At 42.0% G+C, this 26,689-nt stretch overlaps 1 protein-coding gene across 1 annotated transcript; it reads right to left on the bottom strand.

Annotated features, from left to right (window-relative positions):
- Positions 1 to 1,050: 1,050 nt before the first annotated feature.
- On the bottom strand, positions 1,051 to 26,586 carry LOC126236095 (uncharacterized). Its single transcript, XM_049945167.1, has 3 exons — positions 26,522 to 26,586; positions 15,632 to 15,695; positions 1,051 to 3,041 (listed from the first exon to the last, which is right to left on the bottom strand). The coding sequence occupies exons 2-3, from the start codon at positions 15,671 to 15,673 to the stop codon at positions 1,479 to 1,481; spliced, it is 1,605 nt and encodes a 534-aa protein (XP_049801124.1). The 5' UTR covers positions 15,674 to 15,695; positions 26,522 to 26,586; the 3' UTR covers positions 1,051 to 1,478.
- Between the last annotated feature and the right edge of the window lie 103 nt (positions 26,587 to 26,689).

The following is a 26,689-nucleotide window of genomic DNA, read 5'->3' as shown; positions in this document are numbered from 1 at the left end:
CCTCTACGCTTCTGTGCTGTATGTACATACGTACGACACAAATGACACCCAATCACCTGACCACGTTCGAAGTCCGTAGGTTCCGCGGAGCGCCCCATTCTGCTCTCTCACGATGTCTAATGACTACTGAAGTCGCTGATACGGAGTACCTGGCAGTACGTGGCAGCACAATGCACCTAATATGAAAAACATATGTTTTTTGGGATGTCCGGACACTTTCGATCACATAGTGTAAATTCTGGTCAAGCATTTTAGCTATTTTGATTGTGGCGGCTGTTTACTTTACTACTTTTCCCACCAGAAACCGCCTCCTCTACAGCTGATCAGCTCGTAGCTCTGATGACTGCCACGAGATGTCACTCCAAACGTCAATTATAGATGAAACATATAACAATACACGTGTTACACACGTATCATAATTATAGTTACAAATTATACACATACCACCCTTGTTAACGAAAACAGTATCAAAATTCCAACGATACTTCCTGAGAAACTTTTACATGGAGATAAGAAAACACGGCCAAGGACTTTAATTTATAATGTGTATAGGTGTCGCTGAGGTTTGTCCGCTGTGGTAGACTGCACTTTAAAGTAGATTCGCACTGTTTAGAATATGTCCAGCATATGTAGACAGTTGTGCTATTGTGTATAGTGTTGTGTGATGTAACAAGTATATGTGAGCAGTATGTATATGGACATGGCCTTTTGCACAAGGTTCTCTATGTTTTGAAATATTTTAACGATGACAAACCTTTTATAATGTGCTGATTTTTACCCACTTGACATCTTGTGCGTGAGGTTCAGCGTAAAATAAACATGTTTTATAACAAATTATTTTAAGACCTTAAGATGACAGCAAAGTCTGTTGAAACCGGTTCTCTTAAATAAAGTAATATTTAGTGCTGTCTTGGCTGCTGAATGATTTTTTAAAATTTTTTTTTACAATTAATACAGATCGCCCATCAGTTCTCTCAAAATGAGAAAATTTTATCAGAAAAATAACAAGTGTTAAAAGTGCGAGCATTTTATTTGATGACTCGTGTATCAAAATCAAATTATGGGACGTCATCTTAAAAGTTCTCTGGAAAAAAATTTACCGTCTTCGTTCGACTCTTAACAATAATTTCTAGAGTATTCAATTTGTATGGAATCTTTGTTTAAAATTAACAGAAGTGGACATGAAATCATTCTGATAAATGATATGACATTTCTTTAAACAATACATGGAAATGCGGTGTCTGTGAGTATAATCAACTATGTTCGTTTTTAATCACTTTTTGCCGTACTATGAAGCGAATACAAGAGCACGAAATACATCGGTTTACAACTTCTCTATTATTGTTTTTTTTTGCGATTGTCGATTTGCGATTCTTTTTGATTTAGTCTCATATGAGAGTATTTTCCTCCCAACAGATTCCCTGTTTTCGAAAGATTGAGCTGGAAAATAAACCACTCTGACATTTTATATAATTGTTTTACGAAGTGGGAGGATTAAACCTTCTGAACTGCGTTTTAAGGGATGCGGTGGATGGCAGAATTTCATCTCGAGCCGTAACAACTAACTTCGCGCTTGGTGGCGACACGAGAAGTAGTGTGCTTCGGACAGACTGTGGCTTGTCGCTGGCTGAGGTGCTCTGATTACCCGTTCCAGGGACTGTTCTGTATTTGTCTAGGTCGCTTTTCGTGCGAGATATAGACCGATAACCTCTTATCTTAGAGATGTCTTGCGTCGTAGCATCGTTGAATGAGTTATGCCTATGCACAGGTACTGGTTTCCACGTCTTATTGAGCATTCCCGTTTTGAAAGAAGAATATGCCAGTGGCGTTCTCTTTGCCGCAGCGAAGAGCCCTGAAGAGTCAGAAATCTTAGCGCCGTTCTGAGAACCCGGTGACTCATTCGCAATATCGACTTTTCTAGTGTTGGTACTCAGAGAAAATGGGGAACTACTCTGCTTGTTTCTTTCTGTTGCGGTTAAACTTGTACTGCTGTTGACGGTGGTTCCGTGTTGGTCCTGCCGATGATTTCGTGCCGCTTCTGTGTTAACACTAGAAGTTGTAGGACGATTAAGATAGATGAATAAAGAACTTTCATTATTTAGTTTGTTCTCTGCTGTTTTTGAAACAGTCTCTCCAGTTTCACTACCTGTGGTACGATACGTGTATACCCGAGAGTAGGAGAGAGGTGATTTGAAGTCTGATCTGTTGGTGATGTCTCCCTCGCCCACAGCTGGGTATGCACTCTTGATCTGGTGCCCTCCAGTTCTGTTAACACTAGAATCCACTTCATCGGTCGCGGTAGGGAGCGAGGGTTTCCGGAGGTAGTGAACAGCTGATTGGAAGTCTGATGTCTTAGAAACATCACCCACAGCCACCGCCCGTTGTGTCCATTTGGTCTGTCTTGTTTCAGCCCCGTTAACGGCGGAGTCAGTTACTTCGAACTTTGCTGAAGTCGAGTGTTTCCGAAGGCCGTGGACAGTTGATTTTAAGTGGTCATCTGTTGGTGTCGCCCGCTGCGCCCATCTAGTCTGCAGTGGTTTAATATAATTAATTCTGGAAACATTTCGCCCATCCAAATTCCCTTCACGCGCAGACATGGTTCGACGCAAGTGTACGTCGCTGTTGGTCGATCTACTAAACGCCGTTAGTGGCAAGGAATTGCTTAACGATTTCGACGGCACTTCTTTAACTGTTGTTTCGAGCATCGATTTGTGTACTGGTGTTACGTATTTTGTAGAAATTTCTCTGACAAGAGAAGGGGCCTTAAGCGTATCGTCACCATTGTTTTTCACTTTGGTGCTTGCGATGGACTCTTGAACAGTGGAGCTGCTTCTTTCTTCATCAGTCGAAAAACGCCGAGATTTTGAAACCACCCATCCGTTCACAGGACGGACGTTGTCGGCTGTGTCGTTGCCCTGGGTCTCGAATTTGGCTCTGTTCTGCAGATACTTTTGCCGGAAAAGCCTCTGTGCCTCTAATAGGTCGAGGTTGTCGAAAGCGTCCAGAGATCGGCTGCGTTGATGCTGCCTATGCCTCGTGTTCTGCAAAAACAGAGACCTCTGCCGTGAGACTCACTACAGTTAGAATAAAACAAAAAATTCACTGATGAGAAAGTGCATTACGTATTATTATTATAACTGACTATAGGACATCATAGTGAATATTACAAGTGGAACTTAAACATAAAAACAAGATATACAAAAATATAAGCAAAAGATGTGAATTTGGTCCCAAAGCCCAAAATCTACCGGATAAATAGAGTTACGTGGATTTTGAGCAGTTCGTTCATAGTACAGAGTTTGCGTAGCTTTCTGCAGCGAAGGAGGTGTTCTGTGTTGCGTAGTTTGTCACATTCATAAATAAATTCTCCAGGCACACGTTCCTTTCGCTTTAAGTTTTCCTTGCACCACTCTCCTCAAACCTCACCTATTGAGTGTAATTACAGATAGCTGCCAAGTTGGGCTAATATAGGGCCTGTCGAATCACCAAGTGCAGAACTCTGGTTTGAGTATGTCCGCTACGGTTTCAGGTCTTGTGCGGACCGTTGAGCATGGGTGACGCAAATGATGGGAAAGACACCACATTCAATCACGGTCGGATCATTGGAGTGGACGCATGGGAATACTCAACATCCAAAGTTGGGCAAGGTACAGAGCTTCTCAAGAGCAACGTTCGACACTAGCCATCACGAGGACCTCAGTTCAAATGACACTGTCACTTTATTAACTGTCATGGTCAGCGCTGTTTGGATAAAAAGCGTCCGACTGTAAGACCGTACAGGCGGACTACACTGCAGCAGATAATTGGACAAGTAATTCTGAACAACAACACCCATATCACCCAGAACCACTTACTTTACCAGTTACTCGGTTAATTGCAATTCACATACCAAGGAGATTTCATTTATTGTGGGATCACCAACCTAAGATACTCCATGCACAAACAAAGTTGCACTTGCTTAATGGATCACAACATGCATTAGCATACTCCCCTAGCACACTCGTTGTTGTTGTTTTGGTTTTCAGTCGGAAAACTGGTTTGATGTAGCTTACCATGCTACCCTATCCTGTGCAAGGCTCTTCATCTCTGCTGCAGCCTACATACGTCTGCTTACTATGGTCAAGCCTTGGTCTCCTTTCACACTTTAACCCCCCCACCCCCACCCATTCTCCCTTCCACATACACTTCCCTTCATTTCGAAACTGATGCTTCTATGATGACACGGGAGTATCCTATCAACCGAGTCCTTCTTTCAGTCAAGTTACGCAGTACCTTTTTTGTACTTCAGTTTTGCTCCGTACCTTTTCATTAGTTATCCGATCTAGCCAAACGATCTTCATCATTTTTCTGTAGCACCAAATTTCAAAATCTACTTTCTCCTCTTGTCTGAACTGCTTATCGTCCATGTTTTAGCACCATACAAGTCTACTCTTCAAATAAATGCCTTCAGAAAAGACTTTCTAACATTTGAAATTGTATTAGTTGTTAACAAATCCTTCTTTTTTAGAAATATATTTCTTGCTATTTCCAATCTGCGTTTTATATCCCCTTCCTTTTGGCCAACGTCAGTTATTTTTCTGCTCAAATAGCAAAATTTGTCTACTAATTTTAACGTCTCACTTCCTAATCCAATTCACATACATCTGTATCATAATCCGCAAGCCACCAAACGGCGTGTAGCGGAGGGCACTTCTTGTACTACTAACTGAGCCACCCTTCCCCGTTCCACTTGCGAATGGTGTGTGGGAAGAATGATAGTCGGTAAGCCTCTGAATAAATTGTAATTTCTCGAATTTTCTTGTCGTGGTCATTTCGTAAGATATATGCGGAAGGAATTAATATATTGTCCGCTTCTTCCCGGGAAGTGCTCGCTCGAAATTTTGATAGTAAACATCTCCATGGTGCACAACATCTCTCTTGTAGCGTTTTTCACAGGAGTTTATGGGCATCCCTGTAACGCTCTCGCACCGACTAAACGAAGTGGGGCGCTCAGAGTTGGATCTTCTCTATCTTTTCTATCAGTCCTACCTGGAAAGGGTCTCAGAGTGATGAACAATGTTCAAGAATCGGTCGAACAAGCGCCTTATAAGAACTTTCTTCGTGGATGAGTTACATTTCCATAAGATTCTGCCTATGACTCTAAGTCTGTCATTTTGTTTTCCTACTGTTTGTTTTAAGTGATCATTCCACTTAAGGTCGTTCTAGATAGTTACTCCTAGATATGTTGCGGTAGAAACTGTTTCCAGCAATTTGTCATCAACAGGCAGTGGTACAGTAGTAGATTCCCTTAGAATCGCCTGATTTAATTCGACTGCACACCATTATCCGTTTTAACTTCTGTTGGTGTTCAGTTTATTACGTCCTTTCAAGACACTGTCCACTCCGTTGAGCTGCTGTACCTAGGTTATTGCAGTCTACGACAGAATTACAGTGACATCAACAAACTCCAAAATTTTATTTCTTATCCCTGAACTTTAATTTCTATTCCAAATTTCTCCTTGGTTTCCTCACTATGTTGCTCAATGTACAGATTGCATAACAACGAGGATAGGCTACAGCCCTGTTTCACTCCCATCTCAACCACTGGTTTCCTTTTAAGTTCTTCGAATTTTATAACTGCAGTGTGCTTTCTGTATAAGCTGTGAACAACTCTTCTCTCCCTCTATTTTACCCTGATACCTTCAACATTTCAAAGTGTGTAGTCCAGTGAACATTATCGAAAGCTACCTCTAAATAGACAAATGCTATAATCGTAGGTTTGCATTCTTCAGTCTATGTTCTGTGATGAATCGTAGGGTCGGTGTTGCCTCGCGTGTTCCTACATCGCTGAGATCTGCTCTGCCAGCTTTTCCTCTGTTATGTTTATACGAGGGTCATTTTCAAAGTAAGAACCGACAGCGCATCGTGTCCGCGCCCCCTGTTACGTGACGTGAACGGTTGGCTACTCTTAGCTAGTCTCTCACTACGCCGCCATTACGTTTCACGTCCCTGCCGGTGTTGGTTGGTCTTATGGTTAAACTACTTCGTTTGTCGCCACGTCTATCATTCTTCCAGTCAATTGTGAAGTGTGCTCGGTTATTCGCTTCTTAAATGCAAAACGAGCTTGTCCTAATGAAATTCACCGGCAGCTTATTTACGTTTATGGTGTAATGAATGCGTGGAAACGTGCGTAAATGATGTAGGCTTTTTAATGAAAGAAGGACAGATGTTCATGATAAGGACGATCTGTACGGCCTACTGTCATGAATGAAGACTTGAAGAAAGGCTTTTTGCCAGGAGGAATGACAGTAAATGACAAGTGTACTGTGAAACATTATCAAAGCTTACACGCTCTATTCAAAATCGCCGGCGGAGACTGGTATCTAGTAGAGTCGTTCTGCTTCACGACAATGCTCGACCTCACTTTGTGGCAAGAAGAAAGACGCAACTGGACAGGTTTCATTTGGAATTACTGGAGCATTTACCATACAGCCCTGACTTAGCACAATCAGATTATCATCTGTTTCCAAAACAGAAGGAATTTCTTGGTGTAAAGCGCTTGGAAAATGATGATATGTTGAAAGAAACTGTTACTAATTGGTATAACAGTCAGGCGGCAGAGTTATTTGATACTAGGAGCTAGAAGCTGGTGCCACGACTTGACAAATATGCAAATGTTCATGGTGACTATGTCGAAAAGTGAAAAAATGTGGATATTGTTGCCTGTGATACAGCTTACGTTCATAAATAAAGTTTCTCTGACACCATTACAAATCGTTTCTTACTTTAAAAGTGACCCTCGTAGTTTTTTAGTTGGTGACATATTGCAATCATCAGTTATTAATACGATGGTTCTGTAATATTCACGCCTATGAGCACTTGCCTTCTTTGGAACTGGAGTTATTACATTCAGGTCTGACAGTATTTCACCTTTCATATATCTTGCGTACCAAGTTCTGAGAGAATCTCTTCTACCACAGGGGTCCTGCTTTAACTTAGGTCTTCCACTGCTGTGTCAGATTCTTCTCTCAGTATCATATCTCCAACCTCATCTTCATTTACTGCCTCTTCCCTTTCTTCCAATAATAATGTCTTTAAGTTCGTTTCCTTGTGCACCCCTTCTATATATTCCTTCCACTCCATGGGCGACTGAACAGGTGACTCCTACCCTAACAGCGTTTGGCATCCCCTTTCGTTCTGATGACAGTGGCGACACGTAACGGCAACACTCGATGAGACAATGAACACGCTGGGGGGTCATCCTTGCCCATAAGCCCTTAACAACAGGAGGACTCGCCAGAGATGTGTCCAGACCCCGTATGGTGTCAGAAATATCCTCAGATGAATTGGAAACTAGGCAAACATCCTCTTTCTTGTGGAGTGTTTCTTGAACCATTGTCACATTGTCACACCTGAGTTCCACATCTTGCTTGGAGCGATCTGGTATTTGGTAACTAAGAATATTGGGCAGCCAAGATCGCTTGTTGTAATATATATATATATATATATATATATATATATATATATATATATATATATATATATATATATATATATATATATATATATATATTGCCTCTGGGGTCAAGGTGGTTGGTAGAGGTAGCACCTTTGCTTGGGGTTGACTCAGTACTGGTCCTCACCACCGCAGGGATGAGCTGAGGAGGTATGCAAGACCTTTGCCTCTGAGGAAGCTACGTCCAAGACCGTCCGTGCGTGGTGAAGAGCCACATCCTACACGAGGTGACCCTGTTAACGCAGAACACGGCGGATCTATAGGAGAAAACCTTGAAAAAAAATCTCACATTCCAAATCCTCAATGCGTCTGTACTCGAGTCGAGCGGCAGCGAGGTCAGCGTCTGTCCATCTAGTAGGTGCGGCTGTATTATATGCTCCAGGAACTGACAATCCCTGGTTCTAAACACCCAGTGGAAACACTGGACCAAAACTTACAAGCTATCATGATTCGTGAGAGTAATGACAGAATTACCCCAGGTGGTTCAAATGGTTCAAATGGCTCTGAGCACTATGGGACTCAACTGCTGAGGTCATTAGTCCCCTAGAACTTAGAACTAGTTAAACCTAACTAACCTAAGGACATCACAAATATCCATGCCCGAGGCAGGATTCGAACCTGCGACCGTAGCGGTCTTGCGGTTCCAGACTGCAGCGCCTTTAACCGCACGGCCACTTCGGCCGGCTTACCCCAGGTGGTAACCAATCCACTCGTCGACAGACGACAACAGGGTTTTCGGATTCTGGGGAACCCGGGCCATCACGATCAGAGTTCTCAAGCAAACTTCGTCCCAAGGTTCCCATGTACATTGGTACCTTTAACATTCAGACCCTAATTCAACCTGGAAAATTACACAACTTAGTAACAGAGCTAGACCAACAAAAAATTAAGATCTTAGCGTTACAAGAAACTAGATTCACGGATGAAAATACAATAGACTATGGAAACTATCGCATCTTCAAGAGCAAGACTGACAAACGAATTGCCAATGGTACGCCACTCCTGGGCATGGCATTTGCGGTGCACAGAAATATATTAGGCTCAATTAGAGAGGTCTCTTCCATAAATAATCGCCTCATGACCATGCGTATCCAGTGCGCCAACAAGAAATACACATTGATAAATGTTCATGCACCCACAAACGTAGACAACAAAAAACGCCAACTACAAACTGAAAAATTCTGGACTAAACTTGAAGATGTCATGGCCAAAATTACCCGGGATGATATCAAAATCTTAATGGGAGATTTCAATGCACAAATTGGCAGAGAGAAAGGACACCAAAAAACTGTAGGAAAATATCCAGCACACAGATTCACCAACAGAAACGGACTGAGATTTATTGAACTATGCCAACAAAATAATCTAAAAATAATGTCTACATCTTTGAGAAAAAAACCTAGAAAACAAAAGACCTGGAGGTCCCCCATAAAAGAGATCGGCGAATATCAGATTGACCACATTGCCATCTCCTATTTCGTACAGAAAGAGATCCATGATGTCCAAGTCCGCAGAGGGGCGAACATTGACTCAGACCACTACTTAACACGCATTAAAGTGAAATTCACCCCAAAAAAATTCTATCCGAAGAAAACACACATGATGAAATTTGACACACGAACAATCAAAGAAACCAATCTGAAGGAGGAGTGGGAAAAGGAACCAGCTGACTCTTGGGAAAAATTTCGAACAAAAATTACAAAGAAGGCAAAAGAACTGATCCCATTGAAAAAGAACACAAAACACCCCTGGTGGGACTCTGGATGTGAAAAAGCGCTGGAAGAAAGAAAGAAAGCCTTTCTGAAGTATAACAGTAAAAAATCCCCAGAAAATCTAGATCACTTCCACAACACCAGAAGACAAGTGGCAAAAACAATCAGACAAGTCAAGAGGAAGTACCTCAAGCAACAGTGTGAGTCTATTGAAGAAAATTTCCGTAACTATAATGTACGAGACTTCTATAAGACCTTTGCTGGGAGAATCAATGGATACGGCTCACGAAATCTATGTTTCAGAAAACCAGATGGAAAACTAGCGCTCACAAATCGGGAAAATTGTGAGGAGCTGGCAAGATACTTTTCCGGACTCCTCAATTGCCCTGAACCTTCTTCAAGATTCCCTCAAGAAACTGCTGTCTACACAAATCCAGAATCCCCACCACTTACACTAGAGGAGATCCAAAGACATATTCATAGACTGAAAAACAACAAGGCATCCGGAGAAGATAATATCACTGCAGAACTACTTAAAAATCTTGGACCAAATTCCCTCAAAGAACTCACTCAAATCATCACAGACATTTGGCAGACAGAAAAACTACCAGAAGATTGGAAATGCGCCCTAATTCATCCACTGCATAAAAAGGGAGACATGGCAGATATAAACAACTATCGAGGAATCTCCCTTCTCCAAGTCACTTATAAAATCCTCTCAGCTTGTCTTCTTCAACGAACACAAGAACAACTCGAACACAGTATTGGTGAATACCAAGCTGGCTTTCGCCCTCACCGATCCTGTGCAGAACAAATTTTCAATTTGAAGACAACACTAAAATACAAAGCAGTCAGAAACAGTCCGATCATTTGTTCCTTTGTTGATTTCGCAAAGGCTTATGATTCAATCGATAGGCAATCTCTCTTTATTATCCTTGAGGAGCTAGGACTCGATCCGAAAACCCTAAACCTTATCAAAGAAACGCTCACAAACACAACTTCTAAGATAAAATTCCTGGGTGAAATATCAGAGCCCTTCCTGATCAAAACTGGCGTCAGACAAGGTGACGGCTTGTCTCCACTCCTCTTCAACCTTGCCTTAGACAAAGTCATCCGAGAATGGGAAAAAGAACTGAAGAATCAAAATTACTGGAAGCCTATACAACTAGGAAGATCTAAAGATGGTATTAAAATTTCATGCTTGGCATTTGCAGATGACGTGGCCATTCTAGCAGAAAACGAGACCACAGCAATTAAACAGATAGACATTCTCAAAGAATGCGCCGAAAAAGTTGGACTACAAATTTCCTTCCAAAAAACCAAATTCATCTGCTCAAAATTTGAAACTCAAAAACTGACTACAAAATATGGACAAATTGAGAGAGTTCCATTCTTTAAATACTTAGGCGAGGTCCTAGAACCCACAGGGGGAGAGAAAACTGCACAAAAAGTTCGACTGCAAAAACTGAAAAGAACATACTGGAAAACCCACAACATCTGCAATAAAAAGTGTCTCTCCATTCACTCAAAAATACGACACTACAATACAGTAATCAAGCCCGAAGCACTATATGCCAGCGAAACACTCACACTCCATAGAAAAGGCGACCTGGAAGGCATCCTGAAAGAGGAACGCAAAATTATCAGAAAGATTCTTGGCCCAAAAAGAACTGAAGATGGATACAGGTTACAGTCTCGGAAAACTACAGAAAAATTATCTAACCTCGCCGCAGACATCCGGAAAAGAAGACTAAAATTTTACGGTCATATCCACAGACTCCCAACACCCAGACTCTCCCACAAAATTTTAATATACATTGAAAAATTGAAAACCATACCCTGGATACAAGAAACCAAAACAGATCTAGCAAATGCACAAATAAATTCTTCAGAAGTTATAAACAGAAATGTATACAGGCAAAAAATCAATAGTTCGAAAGTACAACCCGAGAATGAAGTTTGCAAGAGACAGGGGACAAAACGGACAGAGGAAAGAAAGAGAATTCATGGGGAAAGAATGAGAGTAGTTTGGAGAATTAAAAAATTGAATCGGAAAAGCTTTGCGTGATCCGTATGGGTCCAATCGCACATAATAATAATATATTGCCTCTGGCAATGAAGATATAACCTTGGATGATCTGCAAAACAAGACAAAAAATCTCAAGAAACTGAATGACAAGAAAATAAGCTTTAAACTAAAAGCAGAAAAAAAACACACACAATGAAAAGGGTATTTACAGATGAGGAAAGACAGGAAAGATCAGAATGAATGAAAAGATACTGGATAGATAAGAAATAACGGAACAAGAGCTTACTGAAGAAGAGGACCAGAAAATGACTGACTAAAGTAGTCCAATGAGGCCGTAAAAGCACATAATAAATAATAATATATATTTTATGTTTTGCTTATAATGCTTACAAAACTGATGTAGAAAATTCTCAGCTTACCTGTTATATTAATTTCTAGGTATGTGCTTCGTATATTTGATAGGCCATACATAACAATAAGATCCCTTTCACAACTCTTATATCCTACCCATAGTCGCTTAACCCAAGCAGTTGACTGTTGCGCAGCATATTACGATGTTTTATGTTTCTATTGTTAATTTTATTTTCCAAGAATTTTTGAATATAAAAAAGGAAAGGAAAAGTGTATGTTTTGTCAATTCTAACAGTTAATTTATCTGAATTTGTAAACAAGCTATAAATGTAGTAGGGTATCGTCTAATTGTTTCGGTGATTCAAGTATGAACCGACAGTCTTTGCCCTATGTTGGAATATTATTTAAATGCATGTCGTATGTATAATTTTTCCTTCATATGACAGCTATTCCTATATCAGTGTATCTAGCGATTACAATTTTGTATTTCAAAGAATATTTATTTAATTGTTGGTGTAACGGCTAAGTTACGCCACCTGTTGATCAAACGTGTAACCGCCCATCGACGCTTCCACTAAATGTCTACTCAGTCTTCCCGATGTGATGTAGCTATAACGGCTCCACTGACGAAATCGTCTTCATGTTCTCGGCTTATGATCACTGAGGTGAATTGAATGCGCTCAATGACAAGCGAAAACTTTGCATAATGTTAATTTATTATCAAAGGCCTTCAGCATAAAATAAAAAGACGCATCTGCTCGTCTTCAATACGGCCGTCATCAGTATTGCCACCATACTGTTACTCAGAAACGATTACATGTATGAGTTGTCCGAAGCTGTCAAACGAAACTACATGTCGCTCTTGTCACACTGTTATTCGCTACCGTAACACAATGAACAAATGCTTAGCTTCACCTGACTCAACATCTTCTATCAAGTGGCCTGTGGCATATTTCTTGTGGCGACAAACAAGCCGAATGCCAGAATCACACAATGCCTTTTGAATCAAATAACTATTTACACAATACGAAATGACGTTAAAGGCAAATTTTAAGTATCGTTCAGTAGACGAAAAAATAACTCAGTCACCCTCAGAGATCGGCGGTTCTGTTTTTTATACAAATCGTGCTTATACAATGGACATTCAGTTATTGAAGTGACAAACTAATGTACGAAAAAAACAGTATTTTGACAAAATGAGACTTTATTGTTTCTCAGCATAGTCCCTGCCAATATTAACACACTTGTCCCAACGATGAACTAATTTTTGTTTTTATCCTTGATGCAAACAAGTCTTTGTCTTGTTGTTTGACCTCCTCCTTGTCGCTGAACGTTTCCGCGTAATGGCTGACTAAGTGGACCAAACAAATGAAAATCCGAGAGTGTCAAATGTGAAATGTAGTGAGGATGGGGTAGTATCTCCCAATCCAGTTTTCCAGTGGTTTCTTGGGTCAGCTGGGCGAAGTGAAGACGAGCATTGTCGTGCAGCAATAGCAAGCCTGTTCTTTAAGATCCGCGACTTTTTTTTCTCATTACTGGCTTTACTTTGCACATCAGTGAATGTGAATAGTAGGCACTGATTATTGTACGGCGATTTTCCAAATAATCACAAAAGACGACATCTTGGGCATCCCAAAAGACGGTCAACGTGACTTTTCCCGCTGCCAGCATTTATTGCAACAGTTTTTGCTATATGTTCAATTTTAACACGTCGGTATTCACGAATAACGTCGTCAATACGGGTTTCAGGGGCAGAAACTGACACTGCAACTGGCACGCCAGGACTTTGCTTGTCAGTCACTGTCCGATCGTTTTGAACTATTCTACTTACTTATAAAAATTTCCGCGGCTTATGCAACTTTCACCATACTGTTAAATCATTCGAGACAAGATTTCAGCTGGTTTTTGACCTCCAGAAACCAAAAAATGGATCACTGAACGTTGTTCAACTAATGTGGAAACTTCAGGTGGACACACCATCATTAAACATAATAGGAGGGTTTTAAACGCCAACGGAATTGCCGCAGTGGTAACACCGCTCCCCGTCAGATCAGCAAAGTTAAGCGCTGTCGGGCTTGGCTAGCACTTGGATGGGTGACCGTCCAGTCTGCCGAGCGCAATTAGCAAGAGGGGTGCATTCAACCCTTGTGAGGTAGACTGAGGAGCTACTTGACTGAGAAGTAGCGGCTACGATCATGAAAACTTACAATGGCCGGGACAGTGGCGTGCTGACGTCATGCCCCTCCATATCCGCATTCAGTGACGCCTCTAGGCTGGGGATGACACGGCGGTCGGTCGGTACGTTGAGGCTTCCGAAACCTGTCCGGATGGAGGTTATAAACAAACGTTTTTTATCCTTCAGTTGTTCTCAGTTCATCCCAGTGATATCAACCTCAAGTTATGAAAGTGCAAAACTGATACAAACTGCTTCAGTTTTACACCAATTTGCCTCTTTAATTATCGAATGTCCCTCGTAATATACTCGTCGAACCTGGGTGACATGAGGATAGAAGGGCTCAAAACATTAAAAAAAACGAAAAGCAGTACATAAATACCAAAACAAAAATTAAACAGAATGTGACTGATATAGGTGTCAAACGATTGTATTTGATTTGCAGATTACAAATCTGGAATCGAATTCTTCAAGGCAAAGTGTTTCGCAATTTATTTATGCATTTTTATCGATGTTTTAATTAGCTGATAACTGTTTGGCCCAAATTTTGTAAGCAACTGAACATAGTCTTTTAACGCATCTGTCTTATAATTATAATATTAATTACACATTATAACAAACTACGTTAAATAGTATTTATTACACTTTTGTTAATCGCTAAGCTATCTAGCGCTCATGTCGGGTCACATTTAAATCGGTCCAATAATAATCGTTGAATAAATTAGAACGCTATCATCGTAACCATAGTCTGGCAATATGTGTATTTACGCTACAGAACGGACAGTTACGAGGGTTGTCCCTTAACTACAACATTCATTCTCGATTCCTTGTATTGATAACACTTTAAACAGCAACTGCTGTATCAGGGAATCCTTGGGTGGGTTGGTTGGGTTTATTAGGAGGAAGAGACCAAACAGCGAGTTCATCGGTCTCATCGGATCAGAGAAGGATGGGGAAGGAAGTTGGCCATGCCCTATCAAAGCAACCATCCCGGCATTTGCCTGAAGCGATTTAGGGAAATCACGGAAAACCTAAATCAGGATGGTCGGACGCGGGATTGAAACGTCGTCCTCCCGAATGCGCGTCCAGGGGGTCCTTGGAACATTAGGTACTGCAACAACAACTGTATGTCGCATTTTGGCAGGAAATTGCTCAACCGCATGTGGCGAGGAATGTGAAAGCCTCCTTCCAAGACATCACTTCTTTCCTGACCTGGCGTCGTCTGATGAACATGTCTCATGTACTGTTGATCATCAAGTTGTTCGCTCTCCTCCAACAACTGTTGTTGATGCTAGTCCTACGTCTACTCGTGGAATCGGCACAGACACCTCGCGTAGGGAGATTCTCCAGAAACACGTGTGGCTCAGAGACTCATCGGGAAGAACATGGGTGAGTGTGGTTTGGTTTGTGGGGTTAAAGGGACCAGACTGCTACGGTCATCGGTCAACATGGGTGAGTGCCAGGCCACATATGCACCGGTATACGGTTCGATCTCCATTCAGTCCTACTTTTATTCTGTCTGTTATCCTTCTCATGCCTCTGGCAATGATTTTTTAATGTGAAAAAATGCCAAACTGAATCGTAGTTTGAAGTCAACGTTAAACTGGAGGCCCCCATATAACTTGCTGGGCAAGTCAGTTCTACATTAGGTCCATGCCCAGTAAAGCACTGCGATGTTGAGCCCAGCCTTAATGTGAACACAGATTTACCTTTTTTTTATATAATTGGTGGTATAAAGTTTTATTTATTGATACAGTTTTCCCGTACATTCAAGTACATGGTCTATTCATGTTCAGCTGCCTCAATGGTAGTTGTGAAAAGGAAAGCAGTTTTAAATTATAATCAAGAAATGAAAATCTGTGAATGTGTACCTTAACAGGATTTGGAACATCATCGGAAATTTCTTCTCTCATCTTGAAATGTGGGCTGAAGTACCTGAAACATGCAAAATAGTATATTTACAAGATCAGCCCTTCCATAGTTCAACTGCTCTTCTTTACATACTTATCACGTTGCTACAGTGCTTTTACTGACTAGAGAACTCTTATGAAGAAAGTCATACGTTAATAAATACACTAATAAAAATTCTAATTCGTTCACAGCATTTCCAGAATAAAGAAATTTTGAAAACATAGGAGAGTTTATCGTATATTAGAAAATACATTCGAAAGAACAAACACTTTATGACTGAATATTACGAAAGCTTGGTTGTGAATCGTCGTGAATAGTAGTATGCAGTGACAGTGCTGTAGAAAGCTTGAGGACAAGGGTGAAGAGAACTGCTCAGCTATAAAGGGATCTGCATGAAACAACTTTATTTTAATGACAAACCGAGAAACTGGGCAGCAAGTCTGTGAAAATATACAAACTGAAATTTCCTGTATGTCACATCCTTATCATCGCACTGCCTTAAATATCAATGAGCTCAGAGGATATAATCCAAAATTTGCTTTGCAAATAGCATCATTACAGTAGCTAGCGTTAGAAAACTGGAACACCTGGAAGACAACGCAGATTTGGCATTAAATGGTATACACAAGTGATCTATGCACAATATAGTAGCTGCATGACGTCCAGGATAAGGGAAAATATCAATACTCTGTAGTTAATTGTAAATAATACCTACATAAACAATGCAAAATTGTATGAGGTGAGCACTTAGCTCCAGCTGAAGCAGGATGAGTGAATGAGGATACTACTGAAAAGATTTCAGTTTCATTTCATTGTTTCTGAATACCTGTGTTATTGAGTGAACCGCTCACGCAATATACACACATCAAAAAAAGTTTTGCATCACACCGGTTCCCAGAACTCCTGAAGATAGACGTTGACTGTGGATATTGTATCACAGACACAGTCCCTTTGCTTTGACTGTTCAGAAATGTCACTAAACCAGCCCAAAGATGTAAACAACCATACATGAACAGCGCCTATTAGACGGAGGGGGTCCGACAGCAGAAAATTCCAGTCATTCCACCAGGAAGGAGGTACGCGTCTCATGTTGTCTGTAGTTCAACCATGCCTAAACCGTCAATACCGCTGTTCGATCGCGTCCGCATTGTTAATTTGTGCCAGGAAGGGCTCTCAACAAGGCAAGTGTCCAGGCTTCTCGCAGTGAACCAAAGCGATGTTGTTCGGACATGAAGGAGACACAGAGAGACAGGAACTGTCGATAACAGTCCTTGCTCAAGCCGCCCAGGGCTACTACTGCAGTGGACGACCGCTACCTACGGATTATGGCTGGGAGGAACCCTGACAGCAACGCCGCCATGTTGAATAATGCTTTTCGTGCAGCCACAAGACGTCGCATTACGACTTAAACTGTGTGCAATAGGCTGCGTGATGCGCAACTTCGCTCCCAACGTCCATTGCGAGGTCTATCTTTGCAACCACGACACTGTGCAGCGCGGTACAGATGGGCCCAACAACATGCCGAGTGGACCGCTCAAAATTGGCATCACGTTCTCTTCAACGATGAGTGTCGCGTATGTCTTCAACCAGACAATCGCCGGAGACATGTTTGGAGGCAACCCGGTCAGGCTGAACGCCTTGGACACACTGTCCAGCGAGTGCAGCAAGGTGGAGATTCCCTGCTGTTTTGGGGTGGCATTATGTGGGGCCGACATACGCCGCTGGTGGTCATGGAAGGCGCCGTAACGGCTGTACGATGCGTGATTGCCATCTTCCCACCGATAATGCAACCATATCGGCAGCATATTGGCAAGGCATTCGTCTTCCCCCCCCCCCCTCCCCCCATCGTGCACATCTTGTGAATGAGTTCCTTCAGGATAACGACATCGCTCGACAAGCGTGGCCAAAATGTTCTGCAGACATGAACCCTATCGAACATGCCTGGAATAGATTGAAAAGGGCTGTTCGTAGACGACGTGACCCACTAACCACTCTGAGGGATCTACGCCGAATCGCCATTGAGGAGTGGGACAATCTGGAGCAACAGTGCCTTGAAGAACTTGTGGATAGTATGCCATGAAGAATACAGGCATGCATCAATACAAGAGGACGCGCTACTAGGATCAGAGGTACCGGTGTGTGCAGCAATCTGGTCTACCACCTCTGAAGGTCTCGCTGTATGGTGGTACAACATGCAATGTGTGGTTTTCATGAGCAATAAAAAGGGTAGAAATGATGTTTATGTTGATCTCTATTCCAATTTTCTGTACAGGTTCCAGAAATCCCGGAACCGAGTTGATGCAAAACTTTTTTTGATGTGTGTATAACGTTGAAGATGATGGTGACGATTGGGTTTAAGGTGCTCGACACTACAGTACGCTATACAGAGATGACACTAAAGTACGCTATACAGAAGTGAGTATGGGTTTAAAAAAATGTGATATTTAAAAAGTGTCCAACAAAATTCTGTGAAACCACACATCCTCACATACATACAAACAACTGCACTGACGGTAAAAAAAAGCCCTATGTCAAGTATTAAAATGCACGGTAAAATAAGAACAAAGGGCAATAGAGGATAATTTCAAAAGCTATAGCAGAAACGTGTGAACGGCTGATCATGAATCAAAGACTGAATCATTAACTCTGCAACACACTAAAATCACCAAACTAAAAGCTTAGCCTGAAACAGTTTTTCCTAACCTGGGAGTATTACCCCTGTGGGGTAAAATTAAATTTTCTGAGGGGTAAAAACGAAACTGTTCAGTTGCGCTTCAGTGAGGAAACTACATCAAAATTTGTGTTATTTATCATGCAATAAAATCTGCTAATCTTTTACATCGTTACCGACAAATGGCTTTTAGTCAAATTGCGTGCGTATGGATATCGTCTCAGCTATGCGACTGGTTTCATGTTTTCCTCAGAAAGGTCACACAGTTCGTAGTAACTACGGGAATTCATCTAGTGAAACTGACGTTACATCTGATGTTCCCTGAGAAATGTGATGAGCCCTTTAGTCTTCTTAATCAACATGAATGGTTTAAGAGACAACCTGTGCATCCCTCTTAGATTGTTTGCAGATGATGGCGTCGTTTACTGTCTAGTGAAGTCAACAGCAAATGAAAACGAATGTCCAAACAGTACCTGAATAGTGCGAAAAGTGGCAATAAACTATGCCTGTATGAGCGCACATTGTTCATTCTTGATGCAAGTTACGACTCCTTCCATTCTCAAGCTTTAGTCTACAGTTGCAAGGTATCCATGGTCTGCAACTTTCCCGTGCTAAAAAGGCAACAGGTGATTCCGAAATTTAATTTTAATAGTTTCATTCCTGTGTCTCTCAACGCTCTTCTATCTCGCACTCAAAACGTTGTGGCTTGTTATGTACGTAGAACTGCAGAGATTATTGTTCTGTATGCTAAATACGGAGAAAAGTCTTATTTGTTCAGTTTCCCTAAGGAAAATTCCAGATGGAATTTGTCTATTTTGTACATTAAATTCAGGAACATCGGCAGACTCTCTCGAAATAGTGCCATTTCTTCTTTCTCTGGTTCTTTTTAACTTCATCACAGAAGCACAGTAAAAGTTACGTTCTCTGCTGTTTTTTATGAGAAGTTACATCCCTTTCGATGTCTTTTCAAAATGTTTACTTCCGAGTCAAACGTTTATAAGAGCTATTAGAGATCAACAGTACTCAGAAGTCTTGTCCATTATTTTTTAACATGCTTCCTGGGAAAAAATAGGGAAAAAAAGAAATTTTGTCCACATACAACCTCTCGTCTGAAGTGTGCTATGTACAGAACACTACTCTATTGTAAATGCGCAGTGGTGTTTTTTATCTCAGTCTTTGGCTGTCATATTTCAAAACAAGTTAGAACACCCACCATCCGCCTTCTTACGTGGGCACTGCTATAGCATTAGTGGTCGTAGTTAACAGCAGGAGGATATGTTTAAAAAATGATTCAGTCAGTGAGACTGTATACTCAGAAACCATCGTTTCTCTGTTGTGAATAAGAAAAAGAAATAGGAAAACTCTATAATTAGACTGAAGAAAAAATTTTCGACAGATGATGAGAACTGAGAAAAAGATTTTGTCTTCAGAAATGACAACAGATCAAGATAAGAAGTCAACGAAGATTAAATTACAGCTACCACTCAGATTAAACTTTGAACATTCTTCAGGATGCACAAGATATCTTATCTAGTGAATCAGATACCAGTTGCAATAACTCTCTTCTCACTTGTATTGTTACACCGAGCAAAGTCGAAGACACGCAGTCCTCGGGTAGTTCATAACATGTAGCACGTCTTCACGTTGCCTGTATGGTTTTACACGTAGATTCAAACGTACTGTAATACTGAGTTTGGTTTAAATCGACAAAGAAAATTTTAAAGCATCTGGTTCTCCGGATTCTGCTTCCGATTGACGCATCAGTGTCCTGAAAACAGAAAGATTGTGTGCTGGGTGGCGACAGCCGAAAGCGTATAGGTACTGCTCCGTGTGGCTGTGTCTCGGTAAACACTGTGGCTGGGACACCCATTTGAAGTTCTTGGACCACATCACCAGTATACACGACCACACCAAAGTCACGGTGGACGTAGAGACAGACGATACCTTGCCACTTCTTGACGTTATTGTCCGCCGAAAAGTAAATTTACTTTTTGAGAATCCTATCTCTAAAATTTTAACATACAACCCTGCCACATAACAAGGCGAATTCTCAGTATGGGGACATCATAGTGTAAACTCCACAACATACTCAAAGGAAATGTTCTCTTTGCTGTATTTAGAGTGAGAATTCATTAAGATCTTAGCATGTGATCGACTGCATACTTGTAATGTCCATGTCATCGGCAGAAGAAATAGTCAGCTTATATACAGGGTGTTTCACAATTAACAGCGTAAAAGGATACGGTTGAAAGTCCGCGATACTATTACACGTATTACACATATTATGAAATCCAGTGGTGATTTTACTGTTAACAGCCTTCGTATTTCCTATTTTGATATGAAACATTTGTGTAGTAGCCGTCTACGAACATGGGTAGATAAATAAATAAGAAAGAATCGTGTTTCGGAAACGGGGCGCGAAAGTACGAAGCTACTATGCTATCCACTGTGCCTCCGTTTCAGTTCAACTTTCAGTGTACTACTAGACGTATAAATTACGGCGAAAATTTGGATCGCCGTTTTCTCAGAAACAGAGGAGTATGTATCGATAAACTGAGACGTGCGATCGTTTGTTTTGACCCCTCTTCGACTGAGCGAAGTTTCTCTGTTAATCGGTTGATGGTGGTTTCCGTGTTCTTCTCGTCAGCCGATCGTCAGCATCGGATGTTTTGATATCGAGTCACACGAAGCGCTCCCCAAATAAATACTCTGGGAGAACACATTCGAAGTTGAAGGTACCACCACTAAAAATCAGTTTAAACGGCAAAGTTCCTCATAGTCAAACACAGGAAGCAGTTGCAAATGTCTACCAGTTTACAAAGAAAGAAGCTGAGCTAAGGCCTCCATTGATACTAAAACACACATTGAAAACGAGTGACCGTACAACTGATGTTTCGTTTACTTCCGTTCGGCTACTCAGGAGAGAAAGAGTGTAGGCAGGTAAACCCTCGACATCTTCAGCAAGGATAAGTCCACAAGATGTTTGAAGGCCAGTTTAGACAATTTTAATACGCAAATGGTGAATAATTTCTACGTTACTAATAAAAGACCTTCTTTAAAGTAAATTCATAATAAGCTATAAACTTTAATAAATTTTATACGATGTATAAACACAATTTATAAAATTCTTCATACTCTTGGATTTAGGTGATTGAAGACTGCGAGCAACCGAAAAGTTCTCCAGGAACAAAGTAGTATCACGGATAAACGAATTGCTTACTTAAAAGGTATCTGAGGAATCAGATGTGAGTGTCGTCCAGTTGTCTATGTGAACGAGATATATGTTCACACTTGTTACATAGCACCGTGCGAAACCTATTTCGACAGGAATCATAATTATCATCACTCATGCTGGCGGGGAGGACGGTTTTCTACTCAAAGCCTGCTTAGGTTTAAATTTGGACAGAAAACAAAGAAATGGTTCAAATGGCTCTGAGCACTATGGGACTCAACTGCTGTGGTTATCAGTCCCCTAGAACTTAGAACTACTTAAACCTAACTAACCTAAGGACATCACACACATCCATGCCCGAGGCAGGATTCGAACCTGCGACCGTAGCAGTCGCACGGTTCCGGACTGCACGCCTAGAACCGCGAGACCACCGCGGCCGGCGGACAGAAAACAGGAATTATCATGACGACATGGACTTCTGAAAATTATGAAAAATGGCTCAGGGAGAGATTAATACCTAATCTACTTCCTCATACTTTCTTAATTATACATAAAGCCTCTTACCAAAATACGAGGGCTATCGACAAAGTACATTACGTTTTGGAATTAAAAATAAATAAAGTATTGGAAATTTTTTTATTATATACAGATGAAAGCCATACTTAAATACACTCCTGGAAATGGAAAAAAGAACACATTGACACCGGTGTGTCAGACCCACCATACTTGCTCCGGACACTGCGAGAGGGCTGTACAAGCAATGATCACACGCACGGCACAGCGGACACACCAGGAACCGCGGTGTTGGCCGTCGAATGGCGCTAGCTGCGCAGCATTTGTGCACCGCCGCCGTCAGTGTCAGCCAGTTTGCCGTGGCATACGGAGCTCCATCGCAGTCTTTAATACTGGTAGCATGCCGCGACAGCATGGACGTGAACCGTATGTGCAGTTGACGGACTTTGAGCGAGGGCGTATAGTGGGCATGCGGGAGGCCGGGTGGACGTACCGCCGAATTGCTCAACACGTGGGGCGTGAGGTCTCCACAGTACATCGATGTTGTCGCCAGTGGTCGGCGGAAGGTGCACGTGCCCGTCGACCTGGGACCGGACCGCAGCGACGCACGGATGCACGCCAAGACCGTAGGATCCTACGCAGTGTCGTAGGGGATCGCACCGCCACTTCCCAGCAAATTAGGGACACTGTTGCTCCTGGGGTATCGGCGAGGACCATTCGCAACCGTCTCCATGAAGCTGGGCTACGGTCCCGCACACCGTTAGGCCGTCTTCCGCTCACGCCCCAACATCGTGCAGCCCGCCTCCAGTGGTGTCGCGACAGGCGTGAATGGAGGGACGAATGGAGACGTGTCGTCTTCAGCGATGAGAGCCGCTTCTGCCTTGGTGCCAATGATGGTCGTATGCGTGTTTGGCGCCGTGCAGGTGAGCGCCACAATCAGGACTGCATACGACCGAGGCTCACAGGGCCAACACCCGGCATCATGGTGTGGGGAGCGATCTCCTACACTGGCCGTACACCACTGGTGATCGTCGAGGGGACACTGAATAGTGCACGGTACATCCAAACCGTCATCGAACCCATCGTTCTACCATTCCTAGACCGGCAAGGGAACTTGCTGTTCCAACAGGACAATGCACGTCCGCATGTATCCCGTGCCACCCAACGTGCTCTAGAAGGTGTAAGTCAACTACCCTGGCCAGCAAGATCTCCGGATCTGTCCCCCATTGAGCATGTTTGGGACTGGATGAAGCGTCGTCTCACGCGGTCTGCACGTCCGGCACGAACGCTGGTCCAACTGAGGCGCCAGGTGGAAATGGCATGGCAAGCCGTTCCACAGGACTACATCCAGCATCTCTACGATCGTCTCCATGGGAGAATAGCAGCCTGCATTGCTGCGAAAGGTGGATATACACTGTACTAGTGCCGACATTGCGCATGCTCTGTTGCCTGTGTCTATGTGCCTGTGGTTCTGTCAGTGTGATCATGTGATGTATCTGACCCCAGGAATGTGTCAATAAAGTTTCCCCTTCCTGGGACAATGAATTCACGGTGTTCTTATTTCAATTTCCAGGAGTGTACTACTTTCCTACATAGTTGCCATTTAAATTAAGGCACTTATCGAAGCGATGGACGAGCTAGAAAATTCCTTTGTCGTAAAATTCGGCCTCCTGCGCCTTCAACCATGTAATGACTGTCTTTTGGGACAGAAAAGGTGTGATTTTTGTGGATTTCCTGGAAAGAGGCACTACAATAAACTCTCAAAGGTATTGTCAAACTCTGCACAACCTCAGAAGAGCAGTACAAAACAAGCGCAGGGGAAAGTTGGGCTCAAAGATCTTGCTGATTCACGACAACTCCCGAGCCCACACGACAAATGCCACTCGTGAAGTTCTCGAATCTTTTAAGTGGGAGTTGTTTCCTCATCCGCCGTACAGCCCCGACCTGGCACCGAGCGACTTCCACTTATTCCCAGCAATGAAGAAGTGGTTGGCTATGCAGCGTTTTGATGACGACGCACAGCTTCAAGAAGAGGTAACCACGTGGTTGAAGGCGCAGGCGGCAGAATTTTACGACGAAGGATATTCCAAGCTCGTCCATCGCTACGATAAGTGCCTTAATTTAAATAGCAACTATGTAGAAAAGTAGTATTTAAGTGTGGTTTTCATCTGTATATAATAAAAAAAAATTCCAATACTTTATTTATTTTTAATTCCAAAATGTAATGTACTTTGTGGATAGCCCTCGTAAGTTACTGACCCGTGCTCCACCATCAAACTTCACGGGGAGATATCCTGGTTAACACAAAAAGGAATGCATTTCCAAAACCACATTCTGAGACCCCAGTTGTCTTCATTGATCAAATTTTCAAACCAGGTCACAGCACTAATAAATAAACAGTATTTTAACCGAACAGAGTCATACTGTGTTATGACTTCTTTCATACCACCCAAAAGTGAATCCTATATCGCCGATACAGGCAAGAGACAAGAATGACGTTTCCGAACGTAGTGTGATATTATGAATAGAAACGTTATTAACTATTATGGATAAATAAAATTGAAGAGCAGTATATTTCAAGTGAAAGTTTACTGTACCAAGTGCTGGAAGTTATCATAAATGTAGGGAGTAGTACAAACTCGAATACATAGTGATGAAAGCAATACTGATTCCGCAAGTGAAGAAAGTGAATCAACTGATACTGCCTTTGGAAATGAAAGAAGACACGGGTACCGAAAATTAAGAAACGCAGAGTGGAGCCTTTTTTAAATGTGTAGAAGTAATGATAGTGAAAGATCCATTGTATTATGTCAAACCGTGAACTCTACTATTTGTAATGTGGAACGGTGTATGCAGTTACTCTAACGATCTGTGAACGCCTTCTTAACAGTGAAGCTGCTATTTACGACCAAATTGTGTTTCGCATGGCTATGCTTGTAAAATAAACCGTTTACATTTTATTATACATGCTCGTTCCGCCTGTAACCCATTTGCTCCTCCGCTACACTGAAATAGCTCTTCCCCTGTTTTGCATTTTGCTTCCTGCGCACACGAGTGTTCTCGTTTGTTTGCATGAAGTGCACTAGGTAACTACAGCAATGTCCACTTTATTCTTCGTCCTGAAGTTTTCAGATAGTAGTGCTTTGCTCTGTTTTTCCTTTAGTGTTAGTTAAACAGCAGCAGCGATGCACAGCAACGTGGATCGGTTTAGTAATGGGGAGTTGACCAATATGCACTAAATGTATAGGTTCACCGAATGCACAACGATACTAAGCTGAACTGTTCCCGAAGCGACGGCAACCAGATCACAATACATTTTCATCTGAAAGTTTTTGTGTTACACTATGTTTTGTGTTGCACGTTCTGTTGATTTCTTGTCACAGGCTTTTTTGACTATTGTGTTGTTGCTTTCAGAGAAAAACAGCGAATTGGATCTAAAACCGAATAAACCACACATATACCTATGAAAATGTACGGTGCTTGAAAAAGCAACAAAAAATAAAACCTCAAACAGAAAACAAGACAGCTATTATAAAGAAATCTGTAGTTTGAAGCAAACGATAACAATACAACATATGCTAAAATGCGGAGATACCTTAGACAGGGTGTCAGAAGATATGCTGAAATTTGACAAGGAGAAGTAGTTGAAAATAATTGCAGTATGAAGAAACCGAAACAGAAAATTATGTTGAGTAGATATCACGTTTCATCAGTTAATGTGATAGATGGTATAGTAGCGAATAACAGTGGGATAGTTGGACAAACAAGTGTAGAAGACTTACTATAGTGAAGAGACGCTGCCAGAACCACATTTCTTCGTGGACTGCTTGCGACATGAATATTGACAGACTGTATAGTACTAAGTGATTGCGATCTACATTTCGCTTGCATTATGTATTTTCTCATACAGGTTATACAATTCACATAGTTTATGCTAGAACGTACCGATCCAGGTAAAGCAGTGGTAAAACACTAAAATTGCTTTCGAGAGTGCGGCGATTAAAATTCTCCTCGGCCATACAGAATTAATTAGGTTCAGTGGCTTCCTTGAACCTTTTAGGATGAACGTTGGGATATCTCATTTGAAAAACACACGGCCGATTCCCTGCCCCTCCCCTCCGCACCTCGAGCTTGTGTTCCGTATCCAGTGTCCTCGTATTCGAAGTTAAATCCTAATACTCCTTCTCGATACCAGAACATAACTCTCTACTTAAAATATATTTACAGTTATATTGCTAACTGCCTGTCCTTGTAAGGCACACTGAGGCACAGTTGTAGTAATCTAAAACCATCAGCGTCAAACAGATCGCGTGAGATTCGAAGTAATGACAGACGCTGTCAAGGTCATGAGGCGTCTTGTACGCACGAAGGGAATAAAGTGGAAATTGAATGCCATGTCCACACTGCTGCGGGCAGCTTGCGAAACTGTCATCGTTTCTCTGTGAAGTACGCTCCGACTAGTAGCGTTAGCTGCTGCAACTTATCCGTACTTACAAATAGAAGTGCCCAAACAATGGTGCTGCGGCAGCAGTCCGAAGCGAAACTGACAGTCCGACTCTCGGCGTGGAGTCTCCGAGATAAGATTGTACTTCGTCTTTTCAAGGAAACTGCGGATATCTTTGACACGCTCTATCAACGATTTTGCGAGAACTTATTGAATCT

Source organism: Schistocerca nitens, chromosome 1 (genome assembly GCF_023898315.1).
Source record: "Schistocerca nitens isolate TAMUIC-IGC-003100 chromosome 1, iqSchNite1.1, whole genome shotgun sequence".
Taxonomy (NCBI): domain Eukaryota; kingdom Metazoa; phylum Arthropoda; class Insecta; order Orthoptera; family Acrididae; genus Schistocerca; species Schistocerca nitens.
The sequence above is the reverse complement of the archived record's forward strand: the minus strand, read 5'-3'. Positions and strand labels throughout refer to the sequence as shown.

Bases quoted from the DNA above. Each gene is read 5' to 3' on its own strand.
- LOC126236095 (XM_049945167.1), bottom strand. From the start codon at position 15,673: ATGAGAGAAGAAATTTCCGATGATGTTCCAAATCCTGTTAAG. The intron at 3,042-15,631 runs GTACACATTCAC...CTGTTTTTGCAG, and splicing joins ATGTTCCAAATCCTGTTAAG to AACACGAGGCATAGGCAGCA.